At 35.6% G+C, this 26,725-nt stretch overlaps 1 protein-coding gene across 1 annotated transcript in view; it reads left to right on the forward strand.

Annotated features, from left to right (window-relative positions):
- Positions 1–9,884, forward strand: part of LOC123780331 (A disintegrin and metallopeptidase domain 3-like) — an 89,165-nt gene extending 79,281 nt beyond the window's left edge. The window contains exon 13 of the mRNA XM_087856380.1: positions 9,496–9,884. Coding sequence (XP_087712506.1) covers positions 9,496–9,831 — 336 coding nt within the window. The 3' untranslated portion in view covers positions 9,832–9,884. The remainder of the gene's footprint in view (positions 1–9,495) is intronic.
- Positions 9,885–26,725: the final 16,841 nt, after the last annotated feature.

Here is a 26,725-nt window from a genome sequence, read left to right on the forward strand (position 1 = left end):
ACTTATTTAACCCCCCTTCCCTTCTCCCTAACTTTTATTTCTCTGATCTGTTTTGGGTCGATTTTTGCAGAAAATATAATGTCTATGTCCAATTTTTTTTTTTTGCATATGCACATCCATTTGTTCCAACAACATTTACTCAAAAGATCATTCCCTATTCAATTGCTTTTGTTCTGTTCTCTTTTTTTTAGTTAAGGTGGGAGTGATACTTCCAAGCCCTTTACATGTCAGAGCTGAAACCAGAAGTCCCTGAATTGCTCCAGTTTCCATTTCACTGGTTAGCACCTTCAGATTTTGAATGATCCATTTGTTTTGGGAATTTCAGACCCGACTGATATATTTCCCTATCCTCTTTGGAGCCTCAGGCTGCCAGCTTTGCCACTTTTCCTCTAGATGGCCTAATCTTGTCCTTGGGAGACCCCTAGGTAGCCCATTGGAACCATCACTTCCACAAAACACACAGAGTCAGCAATGTATGACCTGAGTGTGTGCCTTCTTAAAATTTGTGGTGTTAGGTGGCTTGACTGCTTTACCCAAGTCCCACCATTGGTAACCAATATCTGTCATTGCCCCAGTAATTCTTTTCTGTGGGTAATACTGGCCTTATAAAGTACCTTGCCACACTGAATAGGGTCTACCTCTGTGATCATTAGGATCTGTGAAAATGATGGTGTGTTACTTTTGTGGATAAGTCAGAAAGAACAGTTGTAACATCTGCATTTTATAGCATATAGAGAAACACACACAAATGTTCACGTGTTCCCAAAATATATTTGGAATTTTTTGTGCAGTTTATGTTTAGGTATGCAATCTATCTGTAATTTTGTCTTACATGGCCAAAGGGACTTCGAATATAAGATCAAGCTAAGGACTTTGATAGTGTTAGGCATCCTCTATTATCTAAGCAGATCCAATGTACTAATGACAAGGGGCAGGTCAGAGTCAGAGGACATGTGAAAATGATATTTGGAGATGTTTTTCTGCTGATTTTGAAGGTGAAGATTCCATGAGCCAAGGAATGCAGGTGGCCTCTAGAATCTGTAAAAGGTAGGGAAATAGATTTTCTCTAGAGCTTCCAGAGAATTCACAGCTTTCAACATCTTGATTTAAGTCCAGTAAGACCCCTTTTGGACTTTTAATCCCCAGAATTATAAAATAATGCATGCGCAGAGTTTTAAGCCACTAAGTCTGGTAGTTTTTTGTTTTTGTTGGGTTTTTGTTGTTGTTGTTGTTGTTTTTACAGCAGAAACAGGAAATGAATACAAGACTGTGTCAATTCTGTGTTTCTTTTGATAGGCAAATTCCTTGAATGTATTTTATCTATTTCCTGCCAAGTAGCCTGCAGTTTTCTCAAGAGAACAATAATTTGGCTATCATAGCAAGCCTAGATCCAATACATTGACCTATTTTGGGAGAAATCAATTGCTGCCAAGACATCTGTTGCAATCTCAGCAACATTTTGCTGATGCGTGTTCAAGGTCCAGTTCTTAGGAGACTGAAGCATAATGTAGGAGAAACATAAATACCAGAAGGGACCTGTAGGAGGTAATCTATATTCTATACCCCTTCTCCACCAACTGAGCCAGCTAGGCGTCCCAGAAATTACCATATTCAAAGACTTTACTGCCTATCTTGAGTGTGTGTTCCACTGGGAGCTAACTCTTGGTTGTCTACCTACCTTTTAAAATTTCTTCTTTAGGAATACATTTCAGGACACCTGGGTGGCTCAGTCGGTTAAGTGTCCAACTCTTGATTTCAGCTCAGGTCATTATCTCAGGGTCGTGGGATGGAGCCCCGTGTCAGGATCCACGCTCAGTGGGGAGTCTGCTGGAGATTCTCTCTCTCTCTCAAATAAATAAACCTTAAAAAAAAAGCATACATTTCATCTTTCTGAAGATGAAGATCTTCTGTAGCCCAGTAGTGAGAGAGAATTTCTCCTAAGAACAGACCATCAGATTCCTCATTAGATTTTCTCTGGCGTAATATCCAGATCTACATGGTCTTATGACTCAGACTTGAATTATTGGTTGGTTTCTTTTTCTGGCCCTTGGCTTGTAGGGAATTTTGTCTACATTTTGTAGAAGTGCGTATTCAGAGTATTTTATTGCCCAGTTCCTGAATATTTTTTCAGAGATTATTCCTGGGACACAAGAAGAGATTCAGTTGTTTCTGATAGCTTGGTCACACTGTTTATATGAACTGATTGATCTGATTTACATGCCTATTTCAACATCTGGGCACTCTTAGTCTTCATTAAAAACCTAGGATGGAGTCACGGTGGACCAAAGAAAAACGGTTGCTTGCCCCACTAGATTTCAAGGGCATCTATTGGAAAATTGGCATTTATCTTGGATAGGCCATTGTTTTATTATAGCTGTAAAGCCTGTTAAAAACAAGGTAACAGGGGCGCCTGGGTGGCACAGCAGTTAAGCGTCTGCCTTCAGCTCAGGGCGTGATCCCGGCGTTATGGGATCGAGGCCCACATCAGGCTTCTCTGCTGGGACCCTGCTTCTTCCTCTCCCACTCCCCCGATTGTGTTCCCTCTCTCGCTGGCTGTCTCTGTTGAATAAATAAATAAAAAATCTTTAAAAAAACAAAACAAAACAAGGTAACGGGACCACAAGGGAGTCACTTGGGCAACGCCCCATGTTACTAAACCAAGACTTAATTGGTTTTAGCTCTCCCAGAAATAGAATCTTAAACCAGCCAATCAGGAATCACCTGATCAGTATTAGTTATTGCCCCTGCTGTCCCCTAAAGGAATGTAACTTTGCATTAACAAGCCTGCTTTTTTGCTAGTATAACTTCCTTGTTCTTGCTCCCTTCTGCCTATAAAATTATTTCATTTTGTACGGCTTCACAGATCTTTCTTTGGCTAGACTGGATGCTGCCCAATTTGAATTGAGTTTTGCTCAGTTTATCTTTTAACAAGACCTTCTGCAATAAGCTGCAGTCAGTCTTTACATTCTCTTCCTCCATGTCCCTATCATTAACCAGAGTGGTCACTGACCAGTGATGCTTAGAGCGTGAGGTTGGTTCTTAAGCGACCACGTGATTCCTAGTCTTCAGATCCCGAAAAACCTGCATTGATCCCTAATATGTTAGTCAGATGAACCTAGGTTTTAGGATTTCATTAGGCTTTTCCCTGCATATATCTCTAATTTCTTCCCTTTCTCGTGCATTAAGAACATATCTCGGTAAATGTTAGAGTGACTAACTGCTCTTGATCACCAGGGATTTTTCTATCTATATTTATGGCTACCAGCAGAAGGAAAGTAGTTTTATTTTCTTGATAGTAGATGAATGGACAACCACCACAATAAGCTTTCCTTAATATTACAAGACCACCAACCCCACTGATGGAAATCATCAGGAACCTCAAGAATGATGGTCAAAGACCATTAGTCCCCATTATCACTGAAAACTTCAGCAACCAAGTTAGCTCCACACCTGGCCCAATGATCCACAGAACCCATCTGTCTTTACAGGCATTGTACTTTGTCTTTTGTTTCAGCACAAAGATTTAGGATGTGTCTAGGTAGTCTTCATTATATTTATTTATATTGTTTTCCTTCTGGCTTGCTGAATTTTGTTTTGTTTTTTGATTTGACTTATGTTATACTTAATTAGATGTGGATAAAATAAGTATTAAAATATTTACATTACCACAGACAGTTCTCCCATAACTCCATTGACATGGAGGAGTCAATCCCATTAGTACCTGAAATTTCTAATCCTGTCACAACATATTATTTTTGCCCACTACTGAACTTCACTTGAATGAATCATAGATTTTGGATCCTTTTTGATTCTAGATTTTTTGCTTATATTTTTGATATTTAACTGCATAATTGAACATATCTATAGTTCATTGGTATTTATTGTGGAGTAGTATTTTTTTTTAAAGATTTTATTTATTTATTTGACAGAGACAGCCAGCGAGAGAGGGAACACAGCAGGGGGAGTGGGAGAGGAAGAAGCAGGCTCACAGCGGAGGAGCCTGATTTGGGGCTCGATCCCATAACGCTAGGATCACGCCCTGAGCCGAAGGCAGATGCTTAATGACTGCACTACCCAGGCGCCCCTGGAGTAGTATTTTTTGTATGAATATAACATTGTTTATTTGTGCAATTACTTATGAACATTTAGGTTGTTTTTGGTTTCAAGTATTATGAAAAATGCTTCTAAAGAATATGTCTTTTTTTTTTTCTCTCTATTTCCAGGAATAGAATTTCTGGGACATATGTTAATTTGTATTATTAAATTTGTAACAAAGCATCAATCTGCATTTTAAAATCCTCGTAATATTTTATATTCAAACCATCTATGTATGAGAGTGGCAGTTGTTCCTTATTCTTACCAACTTCTGTTACTTCCAGTCTCTTGCATTTTCGTCATTTCAATGTGTGCTGGTATTTCACTGCAGTTTTAATTTGTATTTCCCTGATGACTAATCATACTGGACAGTGTCTCATGTGGTTGTGAGACATTCGTATGTCTATGTCTCCTTTTTGAATGTTCACATATTTTACAAATTTTGATGGGATTTTTTAATTATATGGTTATAGGAATTCTTAATATAAACTATATGCAAATCTTTTGCCAGATTTTCTCCGAATATGTGGCATGGCTTGTACTTTGTGTCCTATCAATCCGAAGGTTGTGAAACTTTCTCATAAGCGTTCTTCCAGAAATTTACTGATTTTAGCTTTAATGTGTATGCCCATAATACATTTTGAGTAATTTTTGTTGTTTAAATAGTAGGGCATATTTTTTCTCTGTATGTATATCCAATATCTCTAGGCCCATTTGTTGGAAAATATCCTTTTGCCATTGAATTACTGTGCTATCCTTATTGAAAAACAGTTCACATACTTTGTGTTTTATTGATCCATATATCTATCCTTACACCAATATCAGTCCTTCTTACCCTGACTCACAAAATTAGGTAAATTGTGTCTTCATATTTTGTATTTTTTCCTGAAGATAGATTTGGTGATTTTAGGTCTTTGTATTTCTATGTAAAATTTGGAATCAACTTTTCCATTTCTACTCATACCCCCTAAAAATATAAAAACTTTGCAAAATTTTGATTGGGATTTTTTTGAATCTATACATGAATTTGTGGGGAATTAATGTATTCAGAATGTGATTTTCAAACCATGAACATAGGTATATCATTCCATTTATTTAGATGTCTCTAATTAAATTAAAACCTAAATATTTCATGTTTCTGAATGTTATTATAAATTGTGTACCTTTTTAAAAAATCCATTTCCAGTGTCCTTTGCAAGCATATAGAAATAGAATTAAATCATAAAAGTTGATTCCTCTGACAACCAGCTTAACATTACTTTGAATGATTGATCCATATTTTGGAAAATACCTGCAAAATGTCTAAATTAAAATGATCAAATAATCCCAGTGAATATGTGAAAAAAGAATATACTTTTGGAGTTTATTCCAGAAGTAGAGAAACATTTCAGTACTTTCCAACATCTATCAAAATGAACAAGAGACAAAAATTATGATATTAAATATTGAAAAGATATTTGATAAAAGTTTGGATAACTAGAAGTAAAAAAAATATTTTTTTGATTTTTCTAATTTCTCAATGGCATACCACATTTACTTATTTTGTTTTCTATTTTCAAGATTTCATTTATCTGAGAGACAGAGAGAGGGAGCGAGAGCTAGACAGCACAAGTGGGGGAGAAGGAGAAGCAGGCTCCCACAGAGCAGAAAGCCTGATGGTGGGGCTTGGTCTGGGGGCCCTGGGATCATGACCTGAGCTGAAGGCAGCTAATTGATGGACTGAGCCACCCAGGCTCCCTAACAGTTGCCTATTTTAAAAAGTTCTCACACCCAGTCCCATGGTGGGATTCCATTTTTAAACCATGATTCATTGAACATCAATTTCTAAGCCCAGCATTTAGTATAGCTTTCCATTATACATCAAGTATTGTCGAAAGATGCTCTTCACTATAGGCTTTCTCTTTGATTCTAGCTTTTGGAGGCTTTCTCTTTCATGTCATTGACCCCCCCCCCAATATTAATATTTAGTGTGTGTTCAATCTTCTGTTACTTTACTAAATACTCTTGATAATTTTTATTAAAATCTTAATATTATGAAGCATAATACATTCTTTTTAATAATGAAACATGAAAATGGAAAAATATCTGACTCCTGTAAATATTAAACATATAATAATAACTTTTAAAAATTTTATTTATTTATTTGACCCAGAAAGAGAGATAGTGAGCACAAGCAGAGAGAGTGGCAGGCAGAGGGAGAAGCAGGCTCCCTGCTGAGCAAGGAGCCTGATGTGGGACTCAATCTCAGGACCCTGAGATAATGACCTGAGCCAAAGGCAGATGCTTAACCGACTGAGCCACCCAGGCACCCAATAATAACATTTTAAAATATGCTTTAGTACATGCAGTAATGTAATTGAAGACATTGACGTTGTATCTAATTTTATATAGTATATTATATAACAATCTAGATATTACAAAAGATCGGGAATAAATTATGAATAATAATTTTATAGAATATATAAAAACAACTGATAAATTTAATTTCTGTTTTGGGAAAGAGATATATCATTATAGCTTCTTTCACAACACACTCCTCAAATCAGTCAACAAAAAATAAATAAATACATACTATATATAACACAAACATTTTACACATACACTAAGACTCACATATTTACTGGGGTTAGGGTGGAAGAAATTTTTATCCATAAACTCAAGAACAAACCATGAAAAAAGATGATAGTTCTCAGAGTTCTACCATTTCACAATCTCACAATATCTAAAATTTACCCAAACAAACAAACAAACCCAAAATGCACCAAAACAAAAGTCAGTTGTCAACGACAAATTGTAAAACATAATAAAGATATAGTAGTTGCCAGGGGTTATTATAATTAATATAAAAGTGCTTACAAATACAGGAAATAAACAGAATGCCTTACAGAAATATATGCATAGAAATATAAACTAAACCAGAATATGTATTTTTAAGAATTTGTAGCATTAGTAATGAAAATAATAAAAATTGAAACAGATGTAAGCACTTAGTTATTTTTGCCTTTCACACCTATCAGTTTACTAATTTTTAAAATATTACTATCAGTCTTGTGAAACATCACTCTTGCACTGAATAGATAAGTATATAGAAAGAAGTAAATAAGAGTATTTTATAGTCTTTAATATTTTTGTACTCTATGACCTAATAACTTCTAGAATTAATCTTTAATATAAAATCTTGGAGGCAAAAATAATAATAAAATTTTCATTGAAACATCCTTTAAATAATAAAATATTATAATATCAAAACCTCTATTTTGTTACATTCATAAATTTTTATATATTCTCAAAATGATATCTTGAGGAGAATTGGGGAGATGAAAAACTATTTATGATACAATAAATGTAAAAACTTTTAAATTTACAGTGTATATATTTATGAACACGAAGAAGATTGACAGAAATTACATTAAATTTTTAACAATTCAGTTTCTTAAGCATGAATCATAAATAATTTCATTACTATCTTTTTTTCCTATACTGGAAATATATTAGTTTCATATGAAGTGGTGTTAAAAATAAATACAGAAGTAAAAAATCATACTGTGATTGTAATTAAGAGACATACTCAAGTATATTTTGACAATAAAGAAAATGATTTATTTGATTGAAAATTCCTATTGAACTTGATTACATTTACCTTTAGCATTGCAAAAAATTTGAAAAATGCTGTAATCCTGAAGATTGTACTCTGACTGAATTTGCAGAGTGTGGCACTGGGCCATGCTGTAATAAAGATACTTGCCTGGTAAGCTTTCAAATTACTACAGTATTTTCTTTCATGATTTTTTTTTTTGTTCTTGTGCATTCACTTATTTTATTTTTTTCCCACACAACTTTCAAATATATAACTTTAAATTCTTGATTCATACACAGTTGACTTCAGAATTCAGAAGATGTTCTTAGACTTTTTCCAACCTCTTTCTTATCTTTGCCTTCACTACGTTGTTTCAATTTCTACTCAAGATCCATCCAGTTATCCAATACCAATTCCAGATTATTTGGACACAATGGATTCCTCTTGGTCATACCTGAGGCCATAACTGACTGTAGCTCTTCATGATCCAACAACTTTACAAAGTTACAAAGAAGCCACGCAACACACAGTTGACGTACAGTGTTTGAATAAGCTAATAATAATAATAATAATATAATAAATCATCTCATTTTGAGAACAGCAGAAATGGAGTCCATGTAGAATAGTCAGCATGTAGCATTTCTAATACTGAAGTTTAACTTTGGAAGGACTCCTGGTCCCAGAATTAGATTGAATCCTTGACTTCCCTTGAGAAGTTTTCCATTCAATTTTCCTTTATAGCTACACTGAAAGGACACTGAGTAAGATTTGTCTTTTGGGGATCACTTCATTGAAGCACCTTGCCTTTTCTGTGTCACGTTCAGGAGTCAGCGACAATTATAGAAGCTGATTACTTAGAGATCTTGATTGCCAGATTTCAGATTTGCCAGGTTCTCTGTCAATGAAATATCTTCTAACGTCATTCTACTTCGTTCTATGTGTGCTCTTTTCAATGAAATATCTTCTAACGTCATTCTACTTCGTTCTATGTGTGCTCTTCTTCATTCTGTGTGCTAGTAATTAAAGCCAGTGGTCACTTGTCTTCAAGCACGAATATAGAGGCAAGCCTAGAGTTTCTACTACTTAGCAGTAAACCTTGTCTCTCTTCCCTTCACCAGGGCTCTCATCTTGGCCTTTGTCTCCAAATCAGCAAGATTGAGCACAAAAGCTTTTCTACACAGTCCCTTTCCCTTCCCTTAGACACGGGATAATTCCTACATTTGGCAGAGCCTTTAAAAACATTAGAGTGAAAATCATGTACCATGACACTTGCCATTTTCAGGTGAACAACTTAGTGGCATTCAGTACATTCACAATGTCATGCAACTGCCACCTCTATCTAGTTCCAAAACATGTTCCTCACTCAAACAGGAGACTCCCATCCCTTTAAGCCCATGTTCTCCTTTCTCCCTTCCCCTCAGTCCCTGGCAATCATCAATTTTCTTCTGTGCGGAGTAGCCTATTCTGGATATTTCATATAAGTAAAAGTATAGAATACGTGAGCCGTTGTGTCTGGCTTTCTTCACTTAACATAGCATTGAAGGTTCATCCACCTTGGAGCATATGTATCAGTACTCCTTTAAATGGCTGAAAATATTCCATTGTGTGAATATACCACAATTTGTCAATCTATTCATCCACAGATTTACATTTGGGTTTTTTCCAATCTATTTCACTGGAGCTTTCAAGTAAATTCATAATTTGACTTTAAGTAGTTAAAAATGTAATAACAGAAATGACAGAAATACATTGCTCTTATTTAAGTTATGTTACATTTTTGGTTTACTTTTTTACAAAAAAAATTGTTTTTCTTTGTCCTACAGATATCTGTAAGAGGAACTGTATGTCGGAAAAGCAGAGATCCATGTGATTTTACAGAATATTGTAATGGAAGAACTGAATTTTGTGTACCTGATGTGAGATCTGCTGATTTAGAACCATGCAATAATAAGACTGCCTATTGCTACCAGGGAATATGCCAAGATACAGATAAACAGTGTGCAGAATTATTTGGAAAATGTAATAGTTGTGCTTTTTTCTGGGGTTCATTTTCATTATTTTATCTTGTATTTTTTCCCAGCAAAGTTGACATTATATTAGCTTCAGGTGTAAAATATAGTGATTTAACAATTCTATACATTACTCAGTGGTCATCATGATAAATGTATTCTTTAATCCCCATCACCTATTTCACCCATACCCCCCACTTCTCCCCTCTAGTAACCATCAGTTTGTTCTCTATAGTGAAGAGTCTGTTTCTTGGTTTGCATCTCTCTTCCCCCCCTGCCCCGCCGTTAGTTTGTTTTGTTTCTTAAATTTCACATTTGAATGAAATCATGTGGTATTTGTCATTCTAAGATTGACTAATTTTGCTTAGCATTGTACTCTAGCTCCATCCATGTCATTGCAAATAGCAAGATTTTATTTTTTTGTGGCTTAACGATGTTCCATTGTATATATATACCATTTATTCATTGTCCATTCATCTATCGATGGACATTAAGGCTGTTTCCATAATTTGGTTATTGTGAATAATGCTGCTGTAAACATAGAGATGCATGTATTCCTTTGAATTAGTGTTTTTGTCTTTTGGGGATAAATACCCTGTAATATGATTATTGGATCATAAGATAGTTCTATATTTTAGCTTTTTGAGAAATCTCCACACTGTTTTCTACAGTGGCTGCACCAGTTTGCACTCCCACCAACAGTGAAAGAAGGTTTTCTCCACATCCTCACAAACACTTCTTATTTCTTGTGTTTTAAATTTTTTAAATTTATTTTTTTAATTTAACTTCAATTAACAGATAATGTATTATTAGTTTCAGAGGTAGAAGTCAGTGATTCATCATCTTATATAATATCCAGTGCATTACATCACATGCCCTCCTTAATGTCCATCACCCAGTTACCCTATCCCCTGACCCCTCCCCTCCAACAACTCTCAATTTGTTTCCTATGATTAAGAGTCTCTTATGGTTTGTCTACCTCTCTGACTTCATTGTTTTACTTTTCCCTTTCTTCCCCTATGATCCTCTGTTTTGTTTCTTAAATTCCACATGAGTGAGATCATATGGTAATTGTCTTTCTCTGATTTATTTATTTTGCATAGCATAATGCTCTCTAGTTCCATCCACATTATTGCAAATGGCAAGATTTCATTTTTTTGATGGCTGAGTAGTATTCCATTATACGGATATGTGTGTGTGTGTGTGTGTGCGTGTGTGTGTGTGTGTGTGTGTGTGTGTGTGTATGCACCTGTGCCGCATCTTCTTTATCTATTCATCTGTGGATGGACATCTGGGCTCTTTCCATAGTTTGGCTATTGTGGACATTGCTTCTATAAACATTGGGGTACAAGTACCCCTTCAGATCACTACATTTGTATCTTTGGGGTAGATACCTAGTAGTGCAATTCCTGGGTTGTAGGATAGCTCTATTTTCAACTTTTTGAGGCACCTCCATACTGTTTTCTACAGTAGCTGCACCAGCTTGCATTCCCACCAATGGTGTAAGAGTGTTTTCCTTTCTCCACATCCTCACCAACATCTGTCATTTCCTGACTTGTTAATTTTAGCCATTCTGATCAGTGTGAGGTGGTATCTCATTGTGGTTTCCATTTGTATTTCCCTGATGTCGAGTGATGTTGAGCATTCTCTCATGTTGGCCATTCATGTGGATGTCTTCTATGGAGAAATGTCTATTCATATCTTCTGCCCACATCTTGACTGGATTATTTATTCTTTAGGTGTTGAGTTTGATAAGTTCTTTATATATTTTGGATACTAGCCCTTTATCTGATAAGACATTTGCAAATATCTTCTCCCCATTCCGTAGGTTTTCTTTTAGTTTTATTGACTGTTTCCTTTGCTGTGCAAAAACTTATTATCTTGATGAAGTTCCAATAGTGCATTTTTGCTTTTGTTTCCCTTGCCTTTGGAGTTGTGTGTAGCAAGAAGTTGCCATGACCAAGGTCACAGAGGTTGCTGCCTGTGTTCTCCTCAAGGATTTTGATGGACTCCTGTCTCACATGTAGGTTTTTCAACCATTTTCAGTCTATTTTTGTGTATGGTATAAGCAAATGGTCCAGTTTCATTCTTCTGCATGTGGCTGTGCAATTTTCCCAACATTATTTGCTGAAGAGATTATCTTTTTTTTTCCATTTGGATATAATTCCCTGCTTTGTCAAAGATTAGTTGACCATAGAACTGAAAGTGTCCATTTCTGGGTTCTCTATCGTGTTCCATTGATCTATGTGTCTGTTTTTGTGCCAGTACTATACTATCTTGTTGATTACAGCTTTGTAATAGAGCTTGAAGTCCGGAATTGTGATGACACCAGCTTTGAATTTCTTTTTCAACATTCCTTTGGCTATTCGGGGTCTTTTCTGTTTCCATACAAATGTTAGGATTGTTTGTCCTACCACTGTAAAAAATGTTGATGGTATTTGATAGCGATTGCATTGAATGTGTAGATTGCTCTAGGTAGCATAGACATTTTAACAATATTTGTTCTTCCAATTCATGAGCTTGGAACGTTTTCCCATTTCTTTGTGTCTTCCTCAATTTCTTTCATGAGCATTCTATAGTTTTCAGAGTACAGATCCTTAACTTGCTTGGTTAGGTTTATTCCTAGGTATCTTAAGGTTTTTGATCAGTTGTAAATGGGATCGATTCCTTAATTTCTCTTTCTTATGTCTCATTGTTAGTGTACAGAAATGCAGCTGATTTCTGTGCATTGATTTTATATCCTGCCATGTTGCTGAATTCCTGTATCACTTGTAGCAATTTTTTGCTGGAGTTTTCCGGGTTCCCCACATAGAGTATCATGTCATCTGCAAAGATTGAGAGTATGACTTCTTTGCCGATTCAGGTGCCTTTTATTTCCTTTTGTTATCTGCTGGCTGAGGTTAGGACTTCTAGTAGGATGTTGAACAACAGTAGTGACAGTGGACATCCTTCCTGTGTTGCTGACCCTAGGAGAAATGCTCTCAGTTTTTTTCCCATTGAGAATGATATTTGCTGTGGGTTATTTGTATATGGCTTTTATGATATTGAGATATGTTACTTCTATCCCTGTACTGTGAAGAGTTTTAATCAAGAAAGGATGCTGAACTTTGTCAAATGCTTTTTCTGCATCTATTGAGAGGATCATATGGTTCTTGTGCTTTCTTTCTTTAATATAGGGCATAACATTGATTGATTTGTGTAAGTTGAACCACCCTTGCATCCCAGAAATAAATCCCACTCAGTCACGGTGAATAATGCTTTTAATGTACTGTTGGATCCTATTGGCTAGTATCTTGTTGAGAATTTTTGCATCCATTTTCATCAGGGATATTGGTCTGTAATTTTCTTTTTTCATGGGGTCTTCGTCTGGTTTTGGGATCAAGGTAATGCTGGCCTCATAGAAAGAGTTTGGAAGTTTTCCTTCCAATTCTATTTTTTGAAACTGTTGATAATAGGTATTATTCTTCTTTAAATGTTTGGTGGAATTCCCTTGAGAAGCCATCTGGTGATCGACTCTTTAAATGTTTGGTAGAAATCTGCTGGGAGACCACCTGGTCCTGGACTCTTGTTTGTTGGGGGATCTCTGATTACTGCTTCAATTTCCTTGCTGGTTATGGGTCTGTTCAGGTTTTTTATTTCTTCCTGGTTCACTTTTGGTAGTTTATAAAACTTTTCTAGGAATGCATCCATTTCTTCCAGATTGCCTAATTTGTTGGTATATAGTTGCTCATACTTTGTTCTTATAATTGTATTTCTTTGTTGTTGGTTGTGATCTCTCCTCTTTCATTCATGATTTTATTTGTTTGGGTACTTTCTCTTTTGTTTTGGATAAATGTGGCCAGGGGGTTATCAATCTTAATAATTCTTTCAAAGAATCAGCTCCTAGTTTTGTTAATCTGTTCCACTGTTCTTTTGGTTTCTATTTCATTGATTTCTGCTCCAATCTTTATTGATTCTCTTCTCCTGCTGGGTTTAGGCTTTATTTTCAGTTCTTTCTCCAGCTCCTTTAGGCGTAGGGTTAGGTTGTGTATTTGAGACCTTTCTTGTTTCTTGAGAAAGGCTTATATTGCTATATACTTGCCTTTTAGGACCACCTTCACTCCATCCCAATGGTTTTGAAAATTTCTGTTTTCATTCATTTTTTTTCATGGTTTTTCAAAATTCTTCTTTAATTTTTCTGGTTGACCCATTCATTCTTTAGTAGGATGCTCTTTAGCCTCCATGTATTTGAGCTCTTTCCAAATTTCCTCTTGTGATTAAGTTCAAGTATGAAAACATTGTGGTCTAAAAATATGCAGTGAATAATCCCAATCTTTTGATACCAGTTGAGACCTGATTTGTGACCCAGTATGTGATCTGTTTTGGAGAATGGTCCATGTGCACTCGAGAAGAATGTGTATTCTGTTGCTTTAGGCTGGAATACTCTGAATATGTCTGTGAAGTCCATCTGGTCTGGTGTGTCATTCAAAGTCCTTATTTCCTTATTGATCCTCTGCTTAAATGATATGTCCATTGCTATGAGTGGGGTGTTAACGTCCCCTACTATTATTGTGTTATAATCAATGTGTTTCTTTAATTTTGTTTTTAATTGGTTTGTATAATTGGCTGTTCCTATGTTACAGGCATGAATATTTACGATTATTAGATCTTGTTGGGTAGACCCTGTTATTATGATATAGTGTCCTTCCTCTTCTCTTATTACAGTCTTTGGTTTAAAATCTACTTTGCCCTATACAAGGATTGCTACCCCAGCTTTCTTTTGATGTCCATTAGCATGATAAATTGTTCTCCACTCCTTCACTTTTAATCTGGAGGTGTCTTTGGGTCTAAAATGAGTCTCTTGCAGATGGCATATTGATGGGTCTTGCTTTTTTTATCCAATCCCTGTGTCTTTTGTTTGGGAGCATTTAGCCCATTTATGTTCAGAGTAATTATTGAAATATATGAATTTAGGCCATTGTATTACCTGTAAAGTGACTTTTCTGGATATGGTCTCTGTTCCTTTCTGGTCTTTGTTACTTTCCAGCTATGTCTTTGCTTAAAGGATTCCCTTTAATCTTGTAGGGCTGGTTTAGTGATCACAAATTCTTTTAGTTTCTGTTTGTCCTGGAAGATTTTTATCTCTCCTCCTTCTCTAAATGACAGCCATGCTGGATAAAGTGTTCTTGGCTGCATATTTTTCTCATTTAGTACCCTGAATATATCATGCCTGTCCTTTCTGGCCTGCCACGTCTCTGTGGACATGTCTTCTGCCAATCTAATGTTTCTACCCTTCTAGGTTACAGACCTCTTGTCTCAAGCAGCTTTCAGGATTTTCTCTTTTTCTCCAAGATTTGCAAGTTTCACTATTATATATGGAGGTATTGACCTATTTTTATTGATTTTGAGGGAGGTTCTCTGTGCCCCCTGGACTTGAATGCATATTTCCTTCCTCAGATTAGGGAAGTTCTTCACTATAATTTTCTGTACTATACCTTCTCTTTCCTCTTCTTCTGGGATCCCAATTATTCTAATATTATTTCATTTTATGGTATGACTTATCTCTCAAATTCCCTTCTCGTGATCCAGTAATTGTTTATCTCTCTTTTTCTCAACTTCTTTATTCTCCATCATTTTGTCTTCTATATTAATAATTCTCTCTTCTGCCTCATTTATCCTAACAGTTAGAGCCTCCATTTTTTATTGCTTCACATTTTAGCCTTTTTAAAAATTTCAACTTGATTAGATTTTAGTTCTTTTTCTCCAGAATGAGATTCTCTAGTGTCTTCTATATTTTTTAAGCCCAGCTAGCATCTTTAAAATTTTTTTTTTTTAATTTTTATAATATTTTTTTATTATATTATGTTAGTCACCATACAGTACATCCCAGGTTTTTGATGTAAAGTTCCATGATTCATTAGTTGCATATAACACGCAGTGCACCATGCAATACATGCCCTCCTTACTACCCATCACCAGCCTATCCCATTCCCCACCCCCACCCCTCTGAAGCCCTTAGTTTGTTTCTCAGAGTCCATAGTCTCTCATGCTTCATTCCCCCTTCTGATTACCCCCCCTTTCTTTATCCCTTTCTTCTCCTACCAATCTTCCTAGTTCTTATGTTCCATAGATGAGTGAAACCATATGATAATTGTCTTTCTCTGCTTGACTTATTTCACTTAGCATTATCTCCTCCAGTGCTGTCCATGTTGCAGCAACTGTTGAGAACTCGTTCTTTCTGATAGCTGAGTAATATTCCTTTGTATATATGGACCACATCTTCTTAATCCAGTCATCTGTTGAAGGGCATCTCGGCTCCTTCCATGATTTAGCTATTGTGGACAATGCTGCTATGAACATTGGGGTGTATATGGCCCTTCTTTTCACTATGTCTGTATTTTTGGGGTAAATACCCAGTAGTGTAATTGCTGAATCATAGGGTAGCTCAATTTTTAACTTTTTAAGGGACCTCCACACTGTTTTCCAGAGTGGCTGTACCAACTTGCATTCCCACCAACAATGTAGGAGGGATCCCCTTTCTCTATATCCTCTCCAACAATTGTTGTTTCTTGCCTTGTCAATTTTTGCCATTCTAACTGGCGTAAGGTGGTATCTCAGTGTGGTTTTGATTTGAATTTCCCTGATGGCTAATGATTTTGAACGTTTTTTCATGTGTCTGTTAGCCATTTGTAAGTCATCATTGCAGAAGTGTCTGTGCATATCTTCTGCCCATTTTATGATTTGTTTATTTGTTTCTTGTGTATTGAGTTTGAGAAGTTCTTTGTAGATCTTGGATACCAGTCTTTTATCTGTAGTGTCATTTGCAAATATATTCTCCCATTCCATGGGCTGTCTTTTAGTTTTTTTGGCTGTTTCCTTGGCTGTGCAGAAGCTTTTTATCTTGATGAAGTCCCACAAGTTCATTTTCTCTTTTGTTTCTCTTGCCTTTGGAGATGTGTCATGAAAAAGGTTACTGTGGCCGATGTCGTAGAGGTTCCAGCTAACATCTTTATAATCATTATTCTGAACTCTCGTTCCGAAATCTTACTTATACCCAGACTGATTATGTCCCTGTCAGTCAGTACTGCCTCTTGTTCTCTTTTTTGATGTGAGTTTTTCCTTCTTGTCATTCTGCCCAGAGAAGAATAGATGAATAGGAGAACAAAATATTAAAATGGTAACAACAACCCCAGAGCATTGTACACTAAACAAATCAGAAGAGATCTGAAACTGAAAAATAAAATTAAAAGAATAAAAAAAGGAAAATATAATCAGATGGGTGAACAGAACAATATATTGGATCCTGTGTGTATTTTGGTCTGTTTGTTAGAAAACTAGATCCCAAAATTGTAAATAAAGAAAAACTTATATCAGTACAAAAATAAAATTATATACAATGAAAGGATAGAATGTAACTGTAAAAATGAAAATTAAAAGACAAAAAAACCCCAAACAAACAAGAAAAGAAGGAATATAAACAGACAGATGAACAGAACAAAATGGTACACTATATCCTGGGTGTATTTTGGTCTGTTTGTTGGAAGAAACTACATCCCAAAATGGTAAAGAAAGAAAAATGTATATATGCACAAAAATAAAATGAAATACAATGAAAGGATGGAATGTAATTGTGTAACTGTAAAAGTGAAAATTTAAAAAGACTTAAAGAAGAGCTGATAAAATAAGAAATTGATTGAAAAAGGAAAGAGAAAAAAATTAAAATCAAAGGATTAAAGAATCATGGGGACAAAACCATGAATTCTATATACAATTTTCCCTTATCACTGGAGGTTTGCAGTTATTTATGGTCAATAAACTTGGTCTTAGATAAATGTTCTTTCTGATCTTCTGGGGCAAGGGGCCTGTTGCACTGAGTCTCATGTCTTTGCCTCTGGTGGAACTGCACCACCCTTTCCAGGAGGCTAGGCTAAGTAACTGACTCGGGGTTGCTCTAGGTGGCTTTTGTTCCCTGAAGGCTTTCTAGAGGATGAGAATGAAAATGGCGATTTCCCAATCTTCTGTTCCGGAGCTGAAAGCTTTCACCCCCTCACTACTCAGTGTCCCCTCAGGGAAAAGCAATCAATCACTCCTGTCTCCTTAGTCTCTGTCCACCGTCAGTGCTCACTTGGCCTGTGATCAAACGTTTCTATCTCAGACACGTGATCCCGCTTCAAGTCTCCAAACCCTACAGACTCCTACAGCAGGCACCTGTGCTGCTCCTGATGTGGGGGGAGGTGTCTCACCCTGGTTTTGCTGCTTGTTGGGCCCCTGCTCAGAGAGCGGTAGCCTGATCGTGCTGCAGTTTGGCGTTTATGGCAACCCTGAGGTGAGTGTCCACTCCTGGACTCACTGAATGCAGCTGGCTTTCCTGCTCAGATGCCTATGAACTCTGCCACACTCAGGCACCCCTGTTTTTTCTTGACTCTGGGGATTCTGAGACCATGCCGTCCCACCTAGAATTCTGCCCGGCTTTGCTACCTTAGTGCCTTTCAGGCAGAGATGTCCCTCACTGGCGAAGACTTTTAAAAGTTCTGATTTTGTGCTCCACTGCTATATCACTTCCCTGTAGCCAGCTGATGGAGGCCCCCTTCCCCCACAGTTTATCTTCCCATATATTGCCTTGGATTCACTTCTCCTCACCTCCTACCTTGCAGAAAGTGGTGGCTTTCCTATTTGTAGAGTTGCAGCTATTCTTTTCTTAGATGTCCAGTTGAGTGCACAGGTGTTCAGAATGATTTGGTAGCTAGCTGAATTCCTGGGACCAGACGAAACTAAGGTCTCCTACTCCTCCATCATCTTGCACCTCTTCCCTACCAATTTGGATGCCATTTATTTCTTTTTGTTGTCTGATTGCTGTGGTTAGGACCTCTTGGTAGTATAAATCACCTTTTTGAGGGTTTTTATCATGAATGGATATTATACTTTGTCAAGGGTTTCTTCTGCATCTATTGAAATGATCATATGGTTCTTAACCTTTCTCTTATCGATGTGATATTGATTTGTGAATATTGAACTACCCTTGCATTCCAGGAATAAATTCCATGTGTTCATGGTGAATGACTTTGTAATATATTGTTGGATTTGGATTGCCAGTATTTTGTTGAGGATTTTTGCCTCTATGTTCATCAGATATATTGTCCTGTAATTCTCTTCTTTTTTCTCTTCCTTCTTTCCTTCTGTCCTTCCTTCCTTCTTTTTTTTTTTTTTTTTTTTTTGGTGTCCTTATCTGGTTTTGATATCAGTGATTATGGTCTCACAGAATGAGTTAGGAAATTTTCCTTCTTTCTATTTTTTGGAATAGTTTGAGAAGAATAGGTGTTAATTCTTCTTTACATGTTTTGTAGCATTCATCTGTGAAGCCATCTCGTCCCGGACTCTGTTTTTGGGAGTTTTTTTTTTTTTTTTTTTTTTTGATTACTGATTTGATTTCATTTTGCTAGTAATAGATCTTTTCAATTTTTTTTGTTTCTTCCTGCCTCAGTTTTGGTAGGCTATACATTTCTAGGAATTTATCCACTCTTTCTAGGTTGTCCCAATTTGTTGGCATATAATTTTCATAATATTATCTTATAATTCTTTGTGTTTCTGTGGTGTCATTTGTTATTTCTCCTCTTTCATTTCTGATTTGTTTGGGGGGTCCTCTCTCTCTCTCCTCTCTCTCTCTTTATTTATTTATTTATTTATTTATTTATTTATTTATTTATTTGAGTCTGGCTAGAGGTTTATCAATTTTGTTGATCTTTTCAAAGAACCAGCTCTTGGTTTTATTGATCTGTTTTACCATTCCTTTAGTTTCTATATAACTTATTTCTGCTCTAATCTTTATTATTTCCTTCCTTATGCTGGTTTTAGGTTTTGTTTCTTGTTCTTTTTGTAGCTCCTTTAGGTATAATATTAGGCAGTTTATTTGAGATTTTTCTTCTTGAGGTAGGCCTGCATTGCTATAAACTGCTTTTTTTTCTGTATCTCAGCAATTTTGGACCATTGTGTTTTCATTTTCATTTGTTTCCATGTTCTTTTTAATATTATCTTTGATTTCTTGGTTGACCCATTTATTGTTTGGTAGAATGTTATTTAACTTCCATGTATTTATGCTCTCTCCAGGTTTTTTTCTTATGGCCGATTTCTAGTTTCATAGCACTGTGGTCAAAACAGATGCATGGTATGACTTTGATCTTGAATTTGTTGAGGTTTGTTTTGCGAGCTACTAGGTAATCTATTCTGGAGATTGTTCCTGTGCCCTCGAAAAGAATGTGTATTCTGCTCTTTTAGGATAGAAGGTTCTGAATATATCTGTTAAATCCATTTGGTACAGTGTGTCGTTCAAACCCACTGTTTCCTTGTTGTATTTTTGTTTGGATGATCTGTCCATTGATGTAAGTGGGGTGTTAAATTCCCCTACTGTTATTGTGTTGTTATCAATTATTTTCAGTTATTATTTCTTCAAAAAAATTTTTTTGCTCCCTTCTCTTTCTCTTCTAGGATCCCTATAATGCAAATGTTTTATACCTGATGCAGTCACTAAGTTCCCTAAGACTATTCTCAATTTGCATAATTATTTTTACTCTCATTTGCTCAGATGGATTACTTTCCAGTACTCTGCCTTCCAGGTTATTAATTCTTTCCTCTGCTTCATCTAGCCTTCTATTTATTCACTTGGGTGTATTTTTAATTTCGTTTATTGTGTTCTTCATCTCTGATTCTTTTTTATCTTTTTCTTAAAGAGTCTCACGGATGTCCTCCACTCTTTCCTCAAGTCCAGTGAGTATCTTCATGGTTACTACTTTAAATTCTCTATCAAGGATATTACTTATATCTGTTTTGGTTAGATCTCTTCCTGTGGTTTAGTCTCGTTCTTTCATATGGGGCACATTCCTCTGTCTCCTCATTTTGTCTAACTCTGTGTTTGTTTCTCTGTGTTAGGAAATTCAGTTACTTCTCTTGCTATTGAAAGTAATGGCATTATGAAGAAGTGCTCCTTTAGTACCCTGCAGTATAGTGTTCCCTGTTCCCGAGGACCTCATGTTTCAGTGAGTGTCTTCTATGTGTGTTACCTGAGCCCTGTCTCTTTTTCCTTCAGTAAGGTTGTCTGCAGAGGCTCTCTTTGCCAATCGTGGGCAGTGTTTGATCCACGGCTGGGTGCAGCACATTTTAACAAGGTGTGTGCTGGTCTTCTTGTGAAATGAGACCTGCTGCCACCATCACTGCAGGAACTGAGGTCTCAAAACACATGTGGGTCTGTTGACTGGCTGTTGGTGGGTTTTGCACTGGTCTTATGGGGTTGGGTGGCCCATGGCACTGGGATTGAGGCAAGCATGACTGGGAAGGGCTGATTCACTGAAGCACGAGGGATGGGGCTTGATGTAAAAAAGTTAGGTAGCAATTGTTTGTGCCATGCTGTTTCCTGCAGGTGGCCCTCTGTTTATACTAGGGGTTTGGGGAGGAAAATGGCACCTGACAGCTTCTTTATTCCTGGAGGCATTTCTTCATTATCCTTACTTCTCAAAATGATTCTCTGAGATGAGTAAATCCTTCTCCCTCCTGTCTGCCCCTGGTATTTTTCAAAGTGCTGCTTGCATGCTATATCTCTGCTAGCTGTTCATCCTACTGTCTGAGAGTGGGGACTCACCTTCCTAATGCCCTCTGGGTTCAACTAGAGCCTAGCTGCTGATTTTTAAAATTCCAGGCTTTAAGTCCCACCGGTTGTAAGAATTCATAAGATTTGGATCCTCCTGCTTTCAAGGCCAAATATTATGGGGATTTGTCTTTCTTGTGTGGGCTCCTCAGGGGTTCATTTCTAAACTACATTTTCTTAAAGTTAGTAATCTACCTTGTAGCCATGATAAAAGGTATTGTTTATGTAAATCCAAATTTGAAAATAAAATTGTAAATCAAAACAACTTTAAACTACATCAAGAGATAGATCTAATAAATATAAGACACAAAAAATAAGATATTAGTCAAATTTCAGGTAATTGGTGGAAAAGGAGTAGGATATTAGAATTGCAGGTAAGAGAGTAAATGATTGTTTGATTTCTTAATAATTTCTTCACTATGATAACAATTTTCCTATTCTGAAGTGGATAGTTTTTAGTGTTTCTTCTTCTTGTATAGCCAGTAGATGACACCCAAAATTTATTGTAGCTGACCCTGACTGGGCATTGGTGTCATCTAGATATCTCTAAATTAATTTATCATAGTTTCAGTTTTTAATCTTTTTAAAGATGAATAATTGGAACTTTATTTATATTTTCAGTTGCAAAGGGTTCTACTTTTCTGTGTACACAAGAAGTGAATATGCATAATGATGATTTTGGAAACTGTAGAAGAGACTCTTGTAATTTTAGGTGTGTATTTAGCAAATTATACCTTTTCCAGTTGTGTTTGTGTGTTTATACTGCAAAGAGTTGTTTAATACAAATGAGAAAAAATGCATTATATACAGATCAATATTTATGTTGCATTTCCTAAGATTGTTTTGTTTTGCTTAGCTTTGGTGTTATGATCTGTAACATATTCAATTATCCTCGTATTTTGAACTGTTATTTCCCTTATATTTTTGTCCTTATGTGACATTTAGATAACTTTTTCTGCCTTATTGCCAGGGATATACTTTGTGGAAAAATAGTTTGTCACTGGACACGTTTAGAAGTAATACCATTTAAAAAATTTGATATTCAGTATACTTACATGGAAGGCCATCTGTGTGTCTCTGCATATTTAAGAATACCAACAGCACATGTAACAGAAGATTATACCTATACGTCAAATGGCACTATGTGTGGTCCAAATATGGTAAATAAAAATTTGACTTGATTATATGTGGTGTGTGGGTGTCTGTGTGTGTGTATGTGCACATGCACACATATGAAATAAAAACAGAGAAGACCTTAACATTTGTTATTATAATTAATATTACAAATTTTGGTTACTATATCATGACTTTAAGATTTAAAGTTCAGAATTTCTGTGGGTCGAAGGAACACTTGTTTCACTATCATTTTGTTTATTATCAATTTTGCTATAGATAAACTTGTTTTCTCATACTTGAGAATATTAGCTTCTTCATTAGGCTAGGATCTGGTCTGCAAAATTTTATATAAACCACAAAAAAGAATCAAGTAATACAGCAAAAAAAAAAAGTAGGTGAAAACAATCTGAATAATAAGAACAACAAAGAAAACAAAAATAGCCAAGTATTTAGTCTTACAATAATTGACAAGGAAGAATTAATTTGGTTGTAATAAAAGTAAAACAGCTATTTGCTCATTAATCAACTCCTCTAATTGTTCTTCCAAAAGCATAATAAATACTGGTTAAAAATTTGGCCCTCCCACAAGACCCAATAATAAAATGGTGTTTAAGCTTTATTTCTTTTTCTTTTCCTTAAGAAACAAAATAAAGGATCTTTACTACCATTGAAAAATTGGTTGACTAATGTAAAACACTACTCAAGTATCTCCTGTTTAAATTTAGATAATTTACATTTAGATACAATATTTTAAGAAATGAAAAATAGAGGAAAATGGAAATGAATAGTAAATTTATCTCAAAATGGGAATACATATTCTTGCATAAAAATAATGAAACAATCACAAAGGAACACATAGTGCTGATTGCCTGATAAAGTAATATGTTATCTCTTTAAAGATTATTTTAAAAATGTTTACTATAAAAGTGCGAGATTAAATACATAAATTTATCAGCTAATTTAATTCATTAATTGGGGGGGAAAAGCACTCAAATGATTTATTTATGGTTTAACACACAAAAACAATTCGATCTTTGTCCCTGATTTCTGGCACAGAGCTCCTAAACCCCTTGGAATTTCCTCAGTAATAGGAATGTGGGGTTTTTTTGTTTTTCTGTTTTTGTTGTTATTCATAAAGAGCCTCTTCCAATCAAACCGAATTTATGCTAATGAAGTGACAGGATGAGGCCTCTAGATAACTTTATGATGGAGCTGATCACTAGTAAGCCCAAGTGATTAAAGAGTTGTAACTTTCAGCTTCATCATAAGTTTCAGAAAGGGAAGTAGTGTGGCTAGAGATTGAACACTATAAAAACTTTTGAACAATGAGATTTTTGTGCTTCTAGGTTGGTGAAATAAATACAAACTACATGAATATCTAGTTACTGTTTTTGTCTAATTAAATAGGAGTTGAAAATAATAATTGATGATGAGAAGCATAACTTATTATCATCCAAAAACAAATATAAATTAACACATACTTTCTGGAAAGTGATTTAGAAATGTGTATGGAGTCAAATAGATTGTTACACATTTTTGTTGATTATTAAAAATTATTTGTTACTATTTTTAATTGACATATAATTGAAATATAACATTACCTTAGTTTCAGGTATACAACATAGTGATTCAATATTTGTGTATATTGTGAAATGACGCTACAAGAAGTCTAGTTAACATCCATTACTATACATAGTTACAAACTTTTTTTTATTATTTTGACAACATTCAAGTTTTACTCTCTTAGCAAGTTTTAAGTATGCAATAGTATTATTAACTATAGTTATCATTGCTTATTTATTTTATAACTGAAAGTTTGTAATTTTGGCCCCATTCACCTATTTTATCCACTCCCCAAATCCCCACCAATCTGCTCTCTGCATCTATGAGCTTGGATTTTGTTGTTCTTTAAATTATACATACAACTAAGATCACACAGTATTTGTCTTTCTCTGTCTGACTTATTTCAGTCAACTAGTGTTCTCAAGGTCCATTCATGTTGTCAAAAATGGCAAGATTTAATTCTTTTGTATGGATGAGTAACATTCCATTGTGTATATTTGCTACATTTGCTTTATCCATTCATTCATCAATGGACACAGGTTGCTTACATATCTTGGCTACTGTAAATAATGCTGCAATGAATATGAAGGTGAATATATATTTTTGAATTACATGTTTTCATTTATTTTAGATAAATATTCAGAAGTGGAATTGCTGTATCATGTGATGTTTCTATTTTTAATTTTTGTAAGAACTTCCATTCTATTCTATCTATTCTATCATACTATTTTCTTTACATTTCTGCCAATAGTGCATAAGGGTTCCCTTTTCTCTACATCTTCACAAACATTTGCTATTGCTTTTTGGCATGATAGAAGCCATTCTAAGATCCTAGGAGAATAGGAGAAAGATTTTAAGGATGGAAAAGTATTTCAGGGAATAATGCTCGGCATAAATACCCAGATACAAAAAGCAAAGAACATCATATAGGATGAACCCAGTGAAATCCACAGCCGAATACAGCATAATGAAATTTCTGAAAATTAAAGACAAAGAATCTTAAAAGTAGTGAAACTGAAATAACATGTGCAAGAAAAGTACTATTATAATGGTAACAATTAAAATAAAACATACGTATGCCTCAGAAGATTGCCATGCTGGTTTGTCCCACTCCCACATGTGACCACTAAAACCTTTACAGATCACTCATCTCTCCAGCAGTGATTCTCTGCCTGGGAAAGTCTGATCATTAGCCTATGCCCCACTGGCTAATGTCCCCATGGAGGGAAAACAAAGAAAAGAGTGAGGGAGGAAGGAAACTGAAGGTAAGGAGAGGGAAGAAGAAGGAAGGAAGGAAGGAAGGAAGGAAGGAAGGAAGGAAGGAAGGAAGGAAGGAAGGAAGGAAGGCAAACCTAACTTTTCTTACTTGGTTCTGTAGGAGCTTTCAGCTGACTTGAGTTTTTCTCCCACACCATTTTTAATTTAAAAACAAAAACAAACAAAAAAGCAACTGGAGTAGAATTTAGCGATTCATCAGTTGCACATAACACCGAGTGCTCTACTCCAGAAACCAATATTGCACTGTATGTTAACATAAAATTAAAAACAAACACGCCCCCCCCCAAGTAATTGGCAGTCTTCTCCATGTAACAGGGGTTTGTCACATGACAGTCTTCATCAAGGAACTGGCTTTTAGGCCATGGCACTTCCAGTAGTCTAATTGGATAGTGACTCTCCTAGAGGATAGACTTGAAAAGCCCAAATTCTAGTCATCATTAATTCAATTGCTTTAGGAAACAAAATACCTTTCTAAATTTTCCTTGGGATGAAAGTGTTGTGCTGACTGCATTTTGTAATTGAGAAAAATAAAAGGTGAATAGTGAATATGAGAGCTGACCTACTTCTGTGGTTTTGCGGACACTTCCATGGATAATTCCACATTTTAGCCTCCCTGCCCAACCTGCCCTTTTGGCTCTTCCTCCTCTGCTTTTCCTTATTACCCTGAGGCTGCAGATCCCCCAGAGCATTGTGAGGCTGATCAACCAGGCTCTCTCCTTTACCATTGTATTTGATGTGGTTGCTTCCTAGCTTCATTTTATCCCTCAGTGGCCTTCATTTTATTTTGAAATCCCAGGAAGTTCCTAAATCTCTCATCTTCTAATTGCCTTGTTCTGATTCTCCTTTACTCACATTAATTAGGGAAAGGGGAGCAATTGTGAGTGCCATGCCTGTGAATTTGAATTGGAATTCTTCTGTGATAATTTTAAAAAATTCATCAGATATACTTTATTTTCATTTGCTATTCTACACTGTTCAGTTGGTTTCAGAGTGGTTTGAAAGAAAAGATGTCTTTACGTTACTCTCATTAACTGTGGATCCTTTGTAAAAATTATCTTGATAAGAAGAGACAGAGGGAGAGAGGGGAGACTTTATATCTTCTTTATTATCATGAAGAAAAGAAGGTCTCTTATTAATCAGAACAAAATTTTAAATAAAACGCATGTATTTAATAGTGTAATGTACTGAGCAAAAAGTATACTGCATAGAGATAAGCATTATTCCAATAATACAAGTTTGCTGAATATTGGATATGATAGAAAGCTTTTATGATTTTTTTTTATTTATAAGACTTAGAACAGGAGAATAGTTTATCAAATTGATTTCTAGCTCACTTAGGTAGGGTAGGGAAGATAAACACATCTCAGCACATTCATTTCAAACTTGAGAAAAGGGGCATTTAACTGTCCAAAATTAGATAAGCTAATCAATGAATAAATAAATGAAATTAATTGCCTTTTTTTTAAAAACTCA

Source organism: Ursus americanus, chromosome 27 (assembly GCF_024610735.1).
Source record: "Ursus americanus isolate L20-20 chromosome 27, mUrsAme1.1.p, whole genome shotgun sequence".
NCBI lineage: Eukaryota > Metazoa > Chordata > Mammalia > Carnivora > Ursidae > Ursus > Ursus americanus.